Source organism: Lepus europaeus, chromosome 11, assembly GCF_033115175.1.
Source record: "Lepus europaeus isolate LE1 chromosome 11, mLepTim1.pri, whole genome shotgun sequence".
Taxonomy (NCBI): domain Eukaryota; kingdom Metazoa; phylum Chordata; class Mammalia; order Lagomorpha; family Leporidae; genus Lepus; species Lepus europaeus.
Window position 1 is genome coordinate 16,759,723 of NC_084837.1, and position 13,722 is coordinate 16,773,444.

Here is a 13,722-nt window from a genome sequence, read left to right on the forward strand (position 1 = left end):
ATATACCATACAATCCCACACAGGAGACAGAGGTGCCTTTGTGGTACCAGGTCATCCTTCCTCTCCTGCAGCTGTCAGTCACCTTCATCTACTCCTTGAGTAAAAGACTCCAGGTTCAGGGATTCCTCCATAACACTTATATTCTAGTCCCAAAGGAGCCTGGCTCAGAAAGTGTTGACTGAGAGACAGAAATGAGGATTTTCATAATTTCCAATCCTCACCTATTCATTAAGAAACATCTTCTATTACCGAGAAGAAAACCCCTAAAATATTTGAGGTTTTCACCAACAGCTTGGTGGCACTACCTCATTCCTCACTTCCTATAGTTAGACCTACATCAACATATGCTCACAGGGTGGAGAGTCATCCTTAGCTCCTCTGTTCAGAAGTATGGAAACTTCAAGTCCTAATCTTAAAACTCTGAAATAAACTATTTGCACTTATATTACTCTGGCCCATTCTCTAACAATAAAGAATTAATTTTTAAGGTTTGTAGAGTATTTCTAACAGAGAAGAATGTATCTTCACATTCTAGAAGGACTTTTGGATGAACATATCATGTGATAGTATTTATAAATCACTTCCTTTTTTCCCATTAGATAACTTGTAGCATGGAAAATCTTCTATATGCAAGATGTTGGTCACAACCTTTCACAAAGAGATTTTTTAAAAGATAAATGCAGCTTGCTGGCTATTTGGCAAGAAAACTTCAAATTTAACATGATACATTTGATATGTTTAAACTCTCATCTTTCTCTTTATTCAGCTTCAGTGTGAATCCAAGTTAGAGTTCATGTTCTCAGTTTCCTTAGATTCTGGGCATTTGTGGAGCCACCATTCTGCTGCAACACCACCAAGTGATGGTGGCTCATGGAATATTGCATCAGTTCCTGCATTCACCTCTTCAATATTCTCTTGGATCAAACCTCTAAGATGTCCAAACACAGGAACCAATGCTGCAGATTCACATGGAGAAGGCAGAGACCCTGCTCTCCAGTGGTCTTTCAGGGGAGACACCCAGGATGCCAAAGACAAGAGCAGGACTGATGGTTGGAGCCATGGGTACAGACCATGCCTGGGACATAAAAGCTCAGGAACCTGAAGAGATGTTTCAGATATTCTCTGAAAGATGGGGGAACTGCACAATATAGAGTTCATGATACAACCCAACCCCCAAACAGGGCAATTTCAGGGAACTCTACTGCAGGGGTCACTGGGGGAATGAGTGAACCAACATGGGAGGTGCTGAGGCTGCTGCAAACCTCAGTTCTCACAGATGAAGGAGGTGAAGCTCAATCCACCAGTGGCCAACCCAGAGTGTAGGCAGGAGAAGGGCTGGGACGAGGGCCAACTCATGAAGCACTGAGCATCATCATTCAGGAAATGTGGATTTCATATCATGTCTTCTACTGCCAATGGTCCATCTCCCCCACCCCTGGGTATCATCCAGAACAAACCAGAGAACACTAAGCTGCAAAGTAACAGGACAAGGCTAGGAACTTGCATTGCTGACCCCGTATCCTCTGAGCCCCTATCACACCCTCTTCTCACCTACACTAACCTGCTGGAGGAGGACTCTGTATTAAATTTCTTGGGCCTGGCTTGTGGCCACTACAACACAGTGTTTGTTGACTGAGTTACGGTAGTTCCCTTTTAGAAACTGACACAGGTAGCTGACAACAACAGTGGCATAACTCCTTCTCTCCCAAAATGTAAGAAAAACAAGAAGGAAATAGTAAAACCTACAGAAAACCAGGCTGCTGTGGTTTGAATGTACCTCCCAACACTCATGTGTTGACAACTCAATCCCTAAGGCAGCAGTGTTAGATGATGGGACCTCACGGGAGTTGTTGAGGTTACGTGGGCTCCAGCCTCATAAGTGAATTGCTGTCCTTATCAAGGGAGTGAGCTTGTTATGGGAGAGACTTCAGCCCATCTTGCCCTCCTTTGCATTCACTCACCACACACTGCCTTCTACCAGAATTGGACTCAGACACAGCCTGCTCCATAAATTGAAGAAAGAGAGCATACAGTTGAAAAGAGAAAATGCCATCAAATCCCAGCCTGCCATTGCTCAAGCTACTGTGCCATGCCTCCAGAAATGAAGCTTCAGAGAAAATAAAGGCAAACAAACCCAAGGCAAGATGATCAGCAACAGCCACCAGATATGACCGAAAAGGGACTCCACCAGATAATGAGGCAGGAGCACTGAAAGACTCTCCCGGGGAAGTAGGGGGGTGGGGTGGAGCAAAGAGGAAGGGGATCCCTTCTTTCAGGGACTGCACAATTAAGGGGAAAAGCAGTGGCAAAAGCTAAAAGGACGACAACAACACCGTGCTGACAGAAGAGGGCGCCATTAAATAGCAAGCCTGTAAAATCCCCAAGCGCCTTAAAGGAACAAGAGCAAAGAGAAGTGAGAGGCACAGAGCTAGTGCATCAGGGAGTGCAGTTCCATGCATATCAACCGAGGAAATCCTCCCTCCGAAAACAACCATGAAGCAGAAAAAAGTGCACTCCCAGACTTCTAAAATGAATTAGATATGCTCAAGCACACATCCGAATAAACAAAACCACCTCCAAGTCAGAAATTCAAAACCAGAAAACAGAAGTGGACAAATGATAGGGATAAAAAGAAAAGGTTGATGCACAGATCTCCCCGGGAGTGTGCCCACTGCACTGCACCCCAGGTTCTGTGCTATTTATAGCCTGGGAGAAGGAATCCTCCACTTCCCCATTAAGCCAGAGGTGGGGCTCAACTGGAACAGGTCTGGTTGAGGATGGCACTGTTTAGACCAGTCACAAAGAGAGAAGTAAGTCGACGACCTGTTATGTAACGATGGCTGACATCGGGGATAAAATAGCAGGGTTGCAAGTGTCTTAAAATAACTCACAATAGTGCTTTTCCTTTTTAAAAAGGATGGTCAGAGTATCTTGCCCTCTCATGTCAAGGTGCTGGCAGATGAGGGTTAGGCCACCCAGCATAGTTCTGGGAAAGCCAAGCATCTGAACTGGCTTTCTCAAGGCTGCACTTTCTGGAGATTTGGTTATCTGCAACTCCCCGCACTTTAAATCACAAAAATTGAAGAATCACTGAATTTCCTAGAAAACCACAAACATTTGTACAATACTTTAAACAAACTTTAAAACACAATAATAAGCCCAGCATTCTGGTGATTTGCTAGCCTAATGATATGATATCAAGAAGATGTAGATAACGATGGGGAGTATATTCTGCCAAGGACTCAAGTCAAAAAATGAGCATGGGAAGGAAGGCAAGGAAGAGGCATCCCTACAGCCCTTCCTGTAGGCTTCTGCACCAAAGTTGTTTCTTTCAATTAAAACCCAAACCCACATCTACCTCACAATTTTACTTCATTATTAGAAAGCAGAAACCTTGCTACCTGGCTTTATTGACATTAGTTTCAAGCATAAATGAAATCTCTACTTGCTTTTTCTAAGAAGAAACCTATTACATCCCTATAGTTTCCAGAAAATTTTTAAAAATCAACATGATTAAGATTTGCAAAAATATACTGATTTATTGAGTATATCAATGCTCCATGTATCTGCACTGTTGGATACAAGGCATAAAGGAAGCAGTCAGACAAACTGTCCCAATTTAGGGCTTACATGCAGAAATTACCTGATTGTTAGTACTAGGATATTTCAGTATAACAACGAACGTCATAAGAAGAAACTGAGACATAACTGCCTTACTCAGTATCAAGGTAACTAAATCAATATTCCAGGTTGGCTCCCTGAATTGCCTAGATTAGTACAAATATAAGAGGAAAAACATTAAAAGGTAATTAGAGTAAGTGAAATGGGTTATAATGAAGATATACAGGAAAAAATAAGGTATTAACCAGTCCAAATTATCGACAAATAAATTAAATATCTAAGAAGATAAATCCCATGCAGCTCCTCTCAGAGAACTGCTATTACTCTCTCACGGAGAAAATAGAAGCGTGGTCCCAGCAGAGCCCATCAGCTCCTGGAATGTGTGCTGAGGGCTCCACCTCCTTGGGAGTCCTCAAGGTGTTGTGATTATCACAAAAAGGAAATACAGCAGTAAAATGAACATTAGGGAAAGTTCCCCAGCTGATGTGTATCCACACCTGCACGCTAGGAGGAAATGTTAGGGATAGCATGGCATTTGTGAAGCTCAGATTTAAAGGCTGTGTTAATTGGTTTTACTTTGCTATGGACCACTTCTTCAGAGTGAGATAAATAAACTTTTAAATACCCCTCCAAGAATACCCAGCTGCTGAGGTAATTCATTTTGCTGTAGAATTATTGCTAGCTGCGGAAATAACCAATCATTAACCTCAGAAGGGAAAAACGTAAAGAAACAAATAAAAAGGAATGTAGGAAGCTTGTTTTCCACAGGAACTCTGGAGGCCTACTCCATAGCAAAACAAAAATAACTGGCAAAACATCCCTATAAAAAAATACAAGTCTCTGGAAAGTATCTTAAGGGCATACAGCAAGTAAACTGACATTTATTTAAGAAAATCTATGAAATCTTGGTAAGAAAAGTGAGTATCAGTACCACCAGCACTACAACCCATTCCATCTTCCCTGATCACAGGCTCAGCATGACGGACTACAATAGTATTTCCAAGATGACAGGCCTTCCCCTTCCTCAGCTCACAGGCAGAGATTACAACACTTCCTTGGGACGTACAGTCCACCAACATTTGTCTTTTTTTTTTTTTTTTTTTTTTTTTTTTTTTTGACAGGCAGAGTGGATAGTGAGAGAGAGAGACAGAGAGGAAGGTCTTCCTTTTTGCCGTTGGTTCACCCTCCAATGGCCGCTGCGGCCAGCGCATCTCGCCAATCCGAAGCCAGGAGCCAGGTGCTTCCCCCGGTCTCCCATGCGGATGCAGGGCCCAAGGACTTGGGCCATCCTCCACTGCCTTCCCAGGCCATAGCAGAGTGCTGGCCTGGGAGAGGAGCAACCGGGACAGAATCTGGCGCCCCAACAGGGACTAGAACCCTGTGTGCCGGCGCCGCGAGGCGGAGAATTAGCCTGTTAAGCCACGGCGCCGGCCCAACATTTGTCTTATCTCTACCCCCATGCTGCACACCCTAATTTCAGGAGAGTTTGACCAGATAATACAAGGATCTCTTCCTCCACCCAGCTGCCATCGACAGGACTGAAGTCTAACCTAGGGTACATTAAGTCAAGAATACTTGTACCCTCACTGCTCTCACCCTGGCTATCTTGTAGAGCAGCGATTCCATGCCAAGAGAAGCAGGTCAAGAAGACTAAGACTACAGCCCCCATACAGTACACTGTATGTAGAGCAGAGGTGTCACACTGAAAGGCAAATCACTGTGGCCCTGCACCTGCTCTACAGCAGCGCATTGGAGATTTTTGCTCAAGGGGAGAAGCACTCTTTGTTCCATATCCTATGCAAAATATACAAAGTCTAAGGCTCAACAAGAAAGCAAGCATTTGATTTAAAAATGGCCCAAAGATCATAACAGACACTTTACTAAAGATATATAGATGGCAAATTTGCATATGAAGACACTCTATGACATGTGTCATCAGAGAACTGCAAATTAAAACAACAATGAGGGACCAGCGCTGTGGCACAACAGGTAAAGCCTCTGCCTGCAGTGCTGGCATCCCATGTGGATGCCGGTTCAAGTCCCAGCTGCTCCACTTCCAATCCAGCTCTCAGCTATGGCCTGGGAAATCAGTGGAAGATGGCTCAAGTCTTTGGGCCCTTGCACCCACATGGGAGACCCAGAAGAAGTTCCTAGCTCCTGGCTTGGGATTGGCCCAGCTCCGGCTATTGCAGCCATTTGGGAAGTGAACCAGCAGATGGAAGACCTCTCTCTCTCTCTCTCTTTCTGTCTCTGCATCTCTGTAACTCTACCTTCCAAATAAAGAAATGAATCTTAAAAAAAAAAAAAAAAAAACAATGAGACATCACTTCACACCTACTAGGATGGCCAAATTCCATAACACTACCTACATTAAATGTTTTATCATTTTTTAAAGATTTTATTTATTTGACAGGTAGAGTTATAGATGGTGAGAGAGACAGAGAGAAAGATCTTCCTTCTGTTGGTTCACTCTCCAAATGGCCGCAACGGCCAGAGCTGTGCCAACCTGAAGCCAGGAGCCAGGAGTTTCTTCCTGGTCTCCCATGTGGGTGCAGGGGCCCAAGCACTTGGGCCATCCTCTACTGCTATCTCAGGCCACAGCAGAGAGCTGGACTGGAAGAGGGGCAACCGGGACTAGAACCCGTGCCATATGGGATGCCAGCACTGCAGGCAGAGGATTAACCTACTGCGCCAAGGCGTTGGCCCCACTACATTAAGTGTTGACAGGAATGTGGAACAATAAGAATTCTTATTCTTTGGGTGCAAACTGTTGAAATCTTTACTTAATATATGCTAAATTAATCTTCTGTGAATAAAGATAATTGAAAATTAATCTTGATGTGAATGGAAGGGGAGAGGGATTGGGAGAGAGGAGTGTTATAGGTGGGAGAGAAGTTATGGGGGCGGGGGAGCTATTGTAATCCATAAGCTGTACTTTGGAAATCTATGTTCATCAAATAAAGTTTAAAAAAATGAAAAAAAAAAGAATTCTTATTCTCTGCTAATGGGAATGAAAAATGGTATAGACACTTTGGAAGAAAGTTTGGTGGCTTCCTATAAAACTAAACATACCCTTTACCATATGATGCATCAATCAAATTCCTTCATATTTACCCAAAGTAGTTGAAACCTTCTGTCCACACAAAAACTTGCACATGGATGTTTATAACAGTTTTATTTATGACTGTCAAAACTTGGAAGCAATCAAGATGTCCTTCAGTGGGTGAACGGATAAATAAACTGTGGAGCATCCAGACAATGCGATGTTATTGAGTGTTAAAAATAAATGAGCTGTCACACCATGAAAAGACAAGAAGGAAACTGAAGAGCAGATCAGTAAGTGGAAGAAGCCAATCTAAAAAGTGTGCATGCTGTATAATTCTAATGATATGGCATTCCGAAATCCTAGACCGGAAAACAAGCCTCAACAAAATTAAAAGCACTGAAATCATGCAAACTATGTGCTATGACAACTAAATTAAATTTAAAAATCAAAATCAGAAAGAAATATGGACAATCATTTAATATTTGAAACCCTAAAAACGTCTTTTTAAATAATGACTGAGTCAAAGACATTTCATACAAAATTAGAAAATTTTTAACAATGAAAATGAAAGCATAATACATCATAAATTTAATATCTGCAAAAAGCAGTGCTTAGCTGGGTTTCTTTGAGGGAGAAAAAAGATCATCAAGGTATTATTGCCCTGAAAATTTGCTGTTACAAGTCATTTTGCTCCAAATTCCAAACTTAGAGAAAATTCTATATTATAGTAAACAAAATCAAGACAAGTTTACAAACCATAAGAATAATTCAAGGAAAAATGACAACCAAATAAACAACAATTTCATGACAGATATTTAAGTGGCTGAGATAAAAACAATTTAACTTAAAACAGGTTTATTACAACCTCATCGCTTTCCACTTACTGAGCATGTGGGAAGTCTTAAAATATGAGATATAAAAATTAGATAAAAGATCATATTGAAATAGTTCTAAAGTCTTACCTCCATCAAAACAAAGAGTGATGCAAAGAATAGAAGGGTTGCCCATTCCACTCTGTGTAGGATTATCTCAAAATCATGGATATCAGCTAAAATTAACAACCAGAGGGCACCCAGAATAGCAATCCATCCTGAAAAATAAGTAAATGAATATTTAAATATACTTCGAATTTTAACTCATCCATCAACTAATCTTTATATCTTCTGATTGCCTTTTTCCTTTATTTGGGTTAACTGATCCAGTGCAAAGTATCTATGCTTAAAATGCACAATTTCTGTTTTGAATTATGTATACACTCATGAAACCAACCCTATAATCAAGACCATGAACTTATCCATCACCCCAAGGGTTCATTCATGCCCATGTCCTTGTACCCTGCTCTAATTTCCCTTGTAACCCTCACCACATTCCCAGTAAGCAATTCATCTCTTTTCTCACTAGGGAGGAATTATATTTTCTATAAATAACACAGTATGTTTTTCCTTATTCCTTTTCAATTTACAAATTATCCAAACAAAATCAATATTAAGCATAATTATTTTAAATTCTTCAATGTCAGTATGTGGATCAATAATTCTTTTTTTTCATTGCTGAGCAGTATACCACTGCACAGATATGCCATGATGTGCATACCATTCACCTGCTTGTGGACATTTGGACTAGAGGTTAGCTAGTGCACATGAATACACTATATCACATATAATTTTTGCTTTCAGTTCCCTTGGGTAAATTCCTAGGAATGGGTTGGTAGGATTATATGATAGGTATTATGAAATTTTGTACAGAATATTTATTTTCAGGAACTGCAGAGCTGTTTTTTAAAATGGCTGTACCATTGTAAAATCATATCAGCAGTGTGTGATAATTCAATTCTCTCATGTTTTCACAAAGACTTGGTCAGCCTTTTGATTTTAGACATACCAATGGCTGTGAAGATGTAATTTCCTACTGCGGTTTCAAAGTGCATTTCCCTAATGACTCATGTTACTGAGTATCTTTTAATGTACACATTTATCATCCATATATCTTGTTTCATGAAGTTTTTTGTTGAACTAGTCTGCTCAGTTTTCTTCTTATTAAGTAGAGCAAATAAAACCCAAAGTAAGAAAAATAGAAACAATAAATATTAGAGCAGGAATCAATAAAATGGAAAATAGAAAAATAATTAAGTAAAGAAATTATACTAAAGCTTAGTTCTTTGAGAATATCAGTAAGATTGATGTACTTTTAGCCAATGTGAAGGACAAAAAGTGAGAAGATGAAATTGCTAATATCAAGAATCTGATCTTTGATGACATTATATTCTATAGATTAAAAAGCATACTAGTTTCCATGAAAGAGTATCACAAACATAGTGACTTAAATAACACCTAGTTATTATACCATAGCTTTCATAAGTCACAAGTAGGGTCGGCCCACATTAGGTATCTGATTAGAGTTTCATAAAGCAGATTCCGAGGTGTTGACGGGGCTACTGCCCATCCTGGGGGCTTTAGCAGAGAATCTGTTTCCTTGTTCATTCCGGATTCTGCAGTAGTTCAATTGCTATCAGCTGTCATACTGAAGTTCCTGCATCCTTGCTGGCAACCAGTCGAGAGATGCTCTCAGCTTCTAGAGGTACCCACATCCCGTGGCTCATGACCACTTCCTCCATCTTCAAAGCAGGCAATGGTGACTTGAGTCCCTCTCACACTTCCTCTCTCTGCTGCCTCTTCTTAGACACATCCAACAGAATCTTCTTTTTTTCCTTTCCATCTTTAAGGGCCCATTTGATTACATTAGACCTACCTGAATAATCCAGGAAAATCTCCCTCTTAAGCTTTATAAACTTAACTCTCTATGCAAGGTCACTTTGCTACATAACAAACACAGGTGTCGACACCAGGAATCAGAATGTGGATATCGTTAGGAGTGGGGCAAAGAGTGTATATCTATACGTATAAGTATTAACGCTACAGGATCTTCTGACCTGTGAACATGGTCTGTAACTTCATGCATTTATGCCTTCTTCATTTTTTATAAGAATGCTTTGTAGAAATCTCAGAAATATTTTGCATGTAAATTAACAAATTTATTCTCAAAAAATTCATATAAGAATGCAAAGGACCTAACATAGCCAATACAACGTTGAGAAGAATAAAGTCAAAAAATACATTATCTCACTTTAAGACTTTTACAAACTTACAGTCAGCAAAACAGTGTGGTATCGCATTGAGATCATCGTAGTCATCAAAGTAGAGATGAGAAATAGACCCACACATTCAGGGTCAGTTGATTCAGCGAAAGTTCAATGGCAGTTTAGTGAAAAAGAGAGTAGTCTTTTCTACAAATGGTGCTGAAACAACTGGCCACAGGTATGTAAAAGAGACTTTTCTATGATCTGTTTGTTGATCATTAACATAAATGGACCATTGCGTAAAGGAAAAACTTATAACTAAATTTCTAGAACAAAACATGGGGGAAAAAACCTCTGACTTTAGTTTAAGGAAAGTTTTCTTAGAAACATCTATAAAAGCATTATCCATTAAAGGGAAATTGAACACTAACTGGACTTTATAAAAGGATTAATTCTTGTTTTCTAAAAGGCCCTTTACGTAAAATATCAGCTTATAGTTTTTTCCTATAAAAACAATAGAAACATTATAAAAATGTACTATAATAATTTATTTGTTCACTCTCCTCCCAATCAAAATATCTTATTACATTGTATGTATTCTTGTGATGATATGAGATGATATTATGTTTCTGTGATGAAAGGAAGGGAGGTGAACGATGTGGGCATTGTGATGCAGTATTAGACTGCTATGTAAGGGTTACCTGAACACAAGCACTGTGATACTGACACAGTAGTCTGACAACTGAGGCAGTTACTCTGTGACTAATGGGTGGGTAGCCTATACAGTGTAAATAACACTGAACAACGGGTCATTCACATCCCAGGCATGATGGCGCAGGATGCCACAGTTTTTATCACTCTACTTGGAATGTCACACAAATTAAAACATGCTTGCTTATTTTTTGAGCTCTTCATTGATATTTTCAAACCACAATTAACTGCAGGTGAATGAAACCACAGAAAACAAAACCATGGATAAGAGTTGACTACTCTATATGAGTCAATATATTCGCAATTTCAGGCAATCACTATGGGTCTTATAATGTATCCCCATGGATAAGGGAGGACTACCCTAACATAAAAAGTAAGAATAAATGTTGATGAGGATGTGTATAAATTGGAGCCCTCATACATTCTGGTAGGAATGTAAAATGGTACAATTACTGTGGAAAATGGTTTGGAAGTTCCTCAAAAAGCTAAACATAAAATTTATCTATGACCCACCAAGGACTTGAAGAGTTACTTGCAAACCATTGTTTATAACTACATTATTTGCAACAGCCAAAAGATGTATACAGTCCATGTGTCCATCAACAAATGAATGGGTAAACAATATGTAGATATCTAATTAGGAAATTCATAGAATCAGAAGGTAGATTAAATGTTATCAGGTCCTGGGAAGGAGGGCAGGAATGGGGAGTTATTGTTCAATGAGTAAAGGGTTTCTGCCTAAGGTAATGAAAAACTTTAGAGATAGAGGTGAAAGTTATACAAGGTTGTGAATATAATGGAACCCACTGACTTGTACACTCAAAAGTTGTTAAAATGACAATTTTATATGATATATAAACTTATCACAATAAAAAAGAAGGAAGGTGTCATATCTGGGAAGTGTGTTGTCATCTAGCATAAAGCCTTTATAGCATGCAAAGAAAGATGCTGGGGCCTCATTCCGTAGACAGACAGGGAAAGTCACTGAGGTTTTCTAAGCAAAGGAACTAGAGCGGCCTGACTTTGCCAAGCATGTTGCTCTGTCTGCCTGATCTGACTTTGTTACTCTTCTTTGACTGCTCCAAAGCACCTGCCACAGCACAGAAGACAGGTACTTGCTTACCTGATCCATCACATCCACTCAGCTGATCCCTTGGTTATACCCCTAAAGATACACAATCTCATTTTTTTTCTAAATTCTTGCTAAGAAAAAATTGCACCAAATGTACCTTTCCTGGTTAGTGCTTTTCTGCAGTCAGAAATGGCATCTCATTGTTTGCTCTAAAATATGACAATAAGAGCGTCTCTCTGGGAGTCAGTAAAAACACAAGATATTTTGCATGATCCTCAAAGGAATGTCAGACATGACAGGAAGCTAGACATTCTCAAGAACTCTCTTTATAGTCCTACTCTGTTGTTTCTGGAGGCTTCAATTTTTGTGTAGCCAAAGCCCTGCCACAGCAATCATCAGTTCAACATCAGAACAGCTTCTGTATTCACAGGCTTTGACTTGTCAGAACAGTCCCCGGTGGTAACCTACAGCTGAATGAAGATCCACCTTGTTTCTGAAAAAGTGCGATTTCTCCCTCAATTTTAATTACCTTGCTTGCAGAGCTGGCAGCACTAATCACACTGCTGGTGCACAAGAATACCTGCTGGAAAACGCCTGGCAAGCCCTTCACAGAGGAGTGGAAGTGACACTTCGTAATGCAGCCCCCCAGGTCACTATCAGCAAAGTTCCATTCTGCTATCACTCAGGGCTGGCTCCCAGCTCCTCCCTGACAGTGATAAAGGATGAAGTAGTGGGTTCTTTCATAGTGTGCCAGAAGGAACAAACCACTAATGGGAACATCACAAACCCCAGCTTGCCATTCTCCTACAAATTCTAACAATGTGCCATTGAGAAATCATCACTTACCTGAGCTGTCTTTATCCTGTGGAGCATCTATCAAACCATTCCCCACCCTGCCTTGAGAGGATATTAATCTCTCACAAAGAGCTGCCCATTCCATAAAGCAGAACCTGTGATAACTGGATCCCAAGCATCAATGCAGAACAAAGAGCTAAATGAGCCTCTGACCCCACCCTCCATTCTTAAAGCTTTGGACAACACAATTCAGATGAACATAGGGCAAGGGCTTCTATCAATCACTGAGAAGCCTCCGTGGTACAGGAACTCACCAATCCCCTCTCAGCAACTCAGCCCATGCGGAAACTGAGTTTCCAAAAGATGAACTGGTTTTCCTTAGGCTGTAGGGCTAACAGAGAGCAAAACCAGATTCAATCCCCAGCCTGAAGGATTTTTGTCCATGAAACCAAGTTGGATTCCTACCATGTGTTTAGTTTTTAGATGGAATGTTTCAACTACTTCTGAAATAAATCTGCTTTATTTATCTGAAGTCTCTCCAAAAATGTGCTTTACTTAATATAGAGAGAAATATCACTTTATTTTGTTTACCAGAAACTATGAAGCCTTTTTATATTTTAATTATAATTATTTTTAACAAATTTAATATGATTTATAGATACAAGTCTAAGAACATAATGATATCCCCTTCCTCCCTCCCTTATACCCTCCTTTCTTCTACCTCTCTGTCATTTTTTAGTTATTGAGATAACATATTTAAAATTTACATTGTAGTAAAAACACTTCATACTTCACCAATAAGAATTTTTTTAACTTTTATTTAATAAATATAAATTTCCAAAGTACAGTTTATGGATTACAATGGCTTCCCCCCCCCATAACTTCCCTCCCACCCACAACCCTCCCATCTCCCACTCCCTCTCCCATTCCATTCTTCATCAAGATTCAGTTTCAATTATATTTATATACAGAAGATCAATTTAGTATAAATTAAGTAAATATTTCAACAGTTTGCACCCACATAGAAACTCAAAGTGTAAAATGCTGTTTGAGTACTAGTTATAGCATTAATTCACATTGTACAACACATTAAGGACAGATATCCTATATGAGGAGTAAGTGCACAGTGATTCCTGTTGTTGACTTAAAAAACTGACATTCTTGTTTATGGCGTTAGTAATCACCCGAGGCTCTTGTCATGAGTTGCCAAGGCTATGGAAGCTTTTTGAGTTCACCAGCTCGCTCCCGTCTTATTTAAACAGGGTCACAGTCAAAGTGGAAGTTCTTTCCTCCCTTCAGAGAAAGGTACCTCCTTCTTTGATGGCCTGTTCTTTCCACCGGGATCTCACTCACAAAGATCTTTCATTTAGTTTAGTTTTGTTTTGTTTTGTTTGTTTGTTT

General features: G+C 39.8%; 1 protein-coding gene across 1 annotated transcript in view; it reads right to left on the minus strand.

The window, feature by feature from the left end:
- The window catches only part of OCA2 (OCA2 melanosomal transmembrane protein), a 343,821-nt gene that overhangs the window by 181,039 nt on the left and 149,060 nt on the right, over positions 1–13,722 (minus strand). Inside the window, exon 18 of the mRNA XM_062204569.1 lies at positions 7,630–7,757. Coding sequence (XP_062060553.1) covers positions 7,630–7,757 — 128 coding nt within the window. The remainder of the gene's footprint in view (positions 1–7,629; positions 7,758–13,722) is intronic.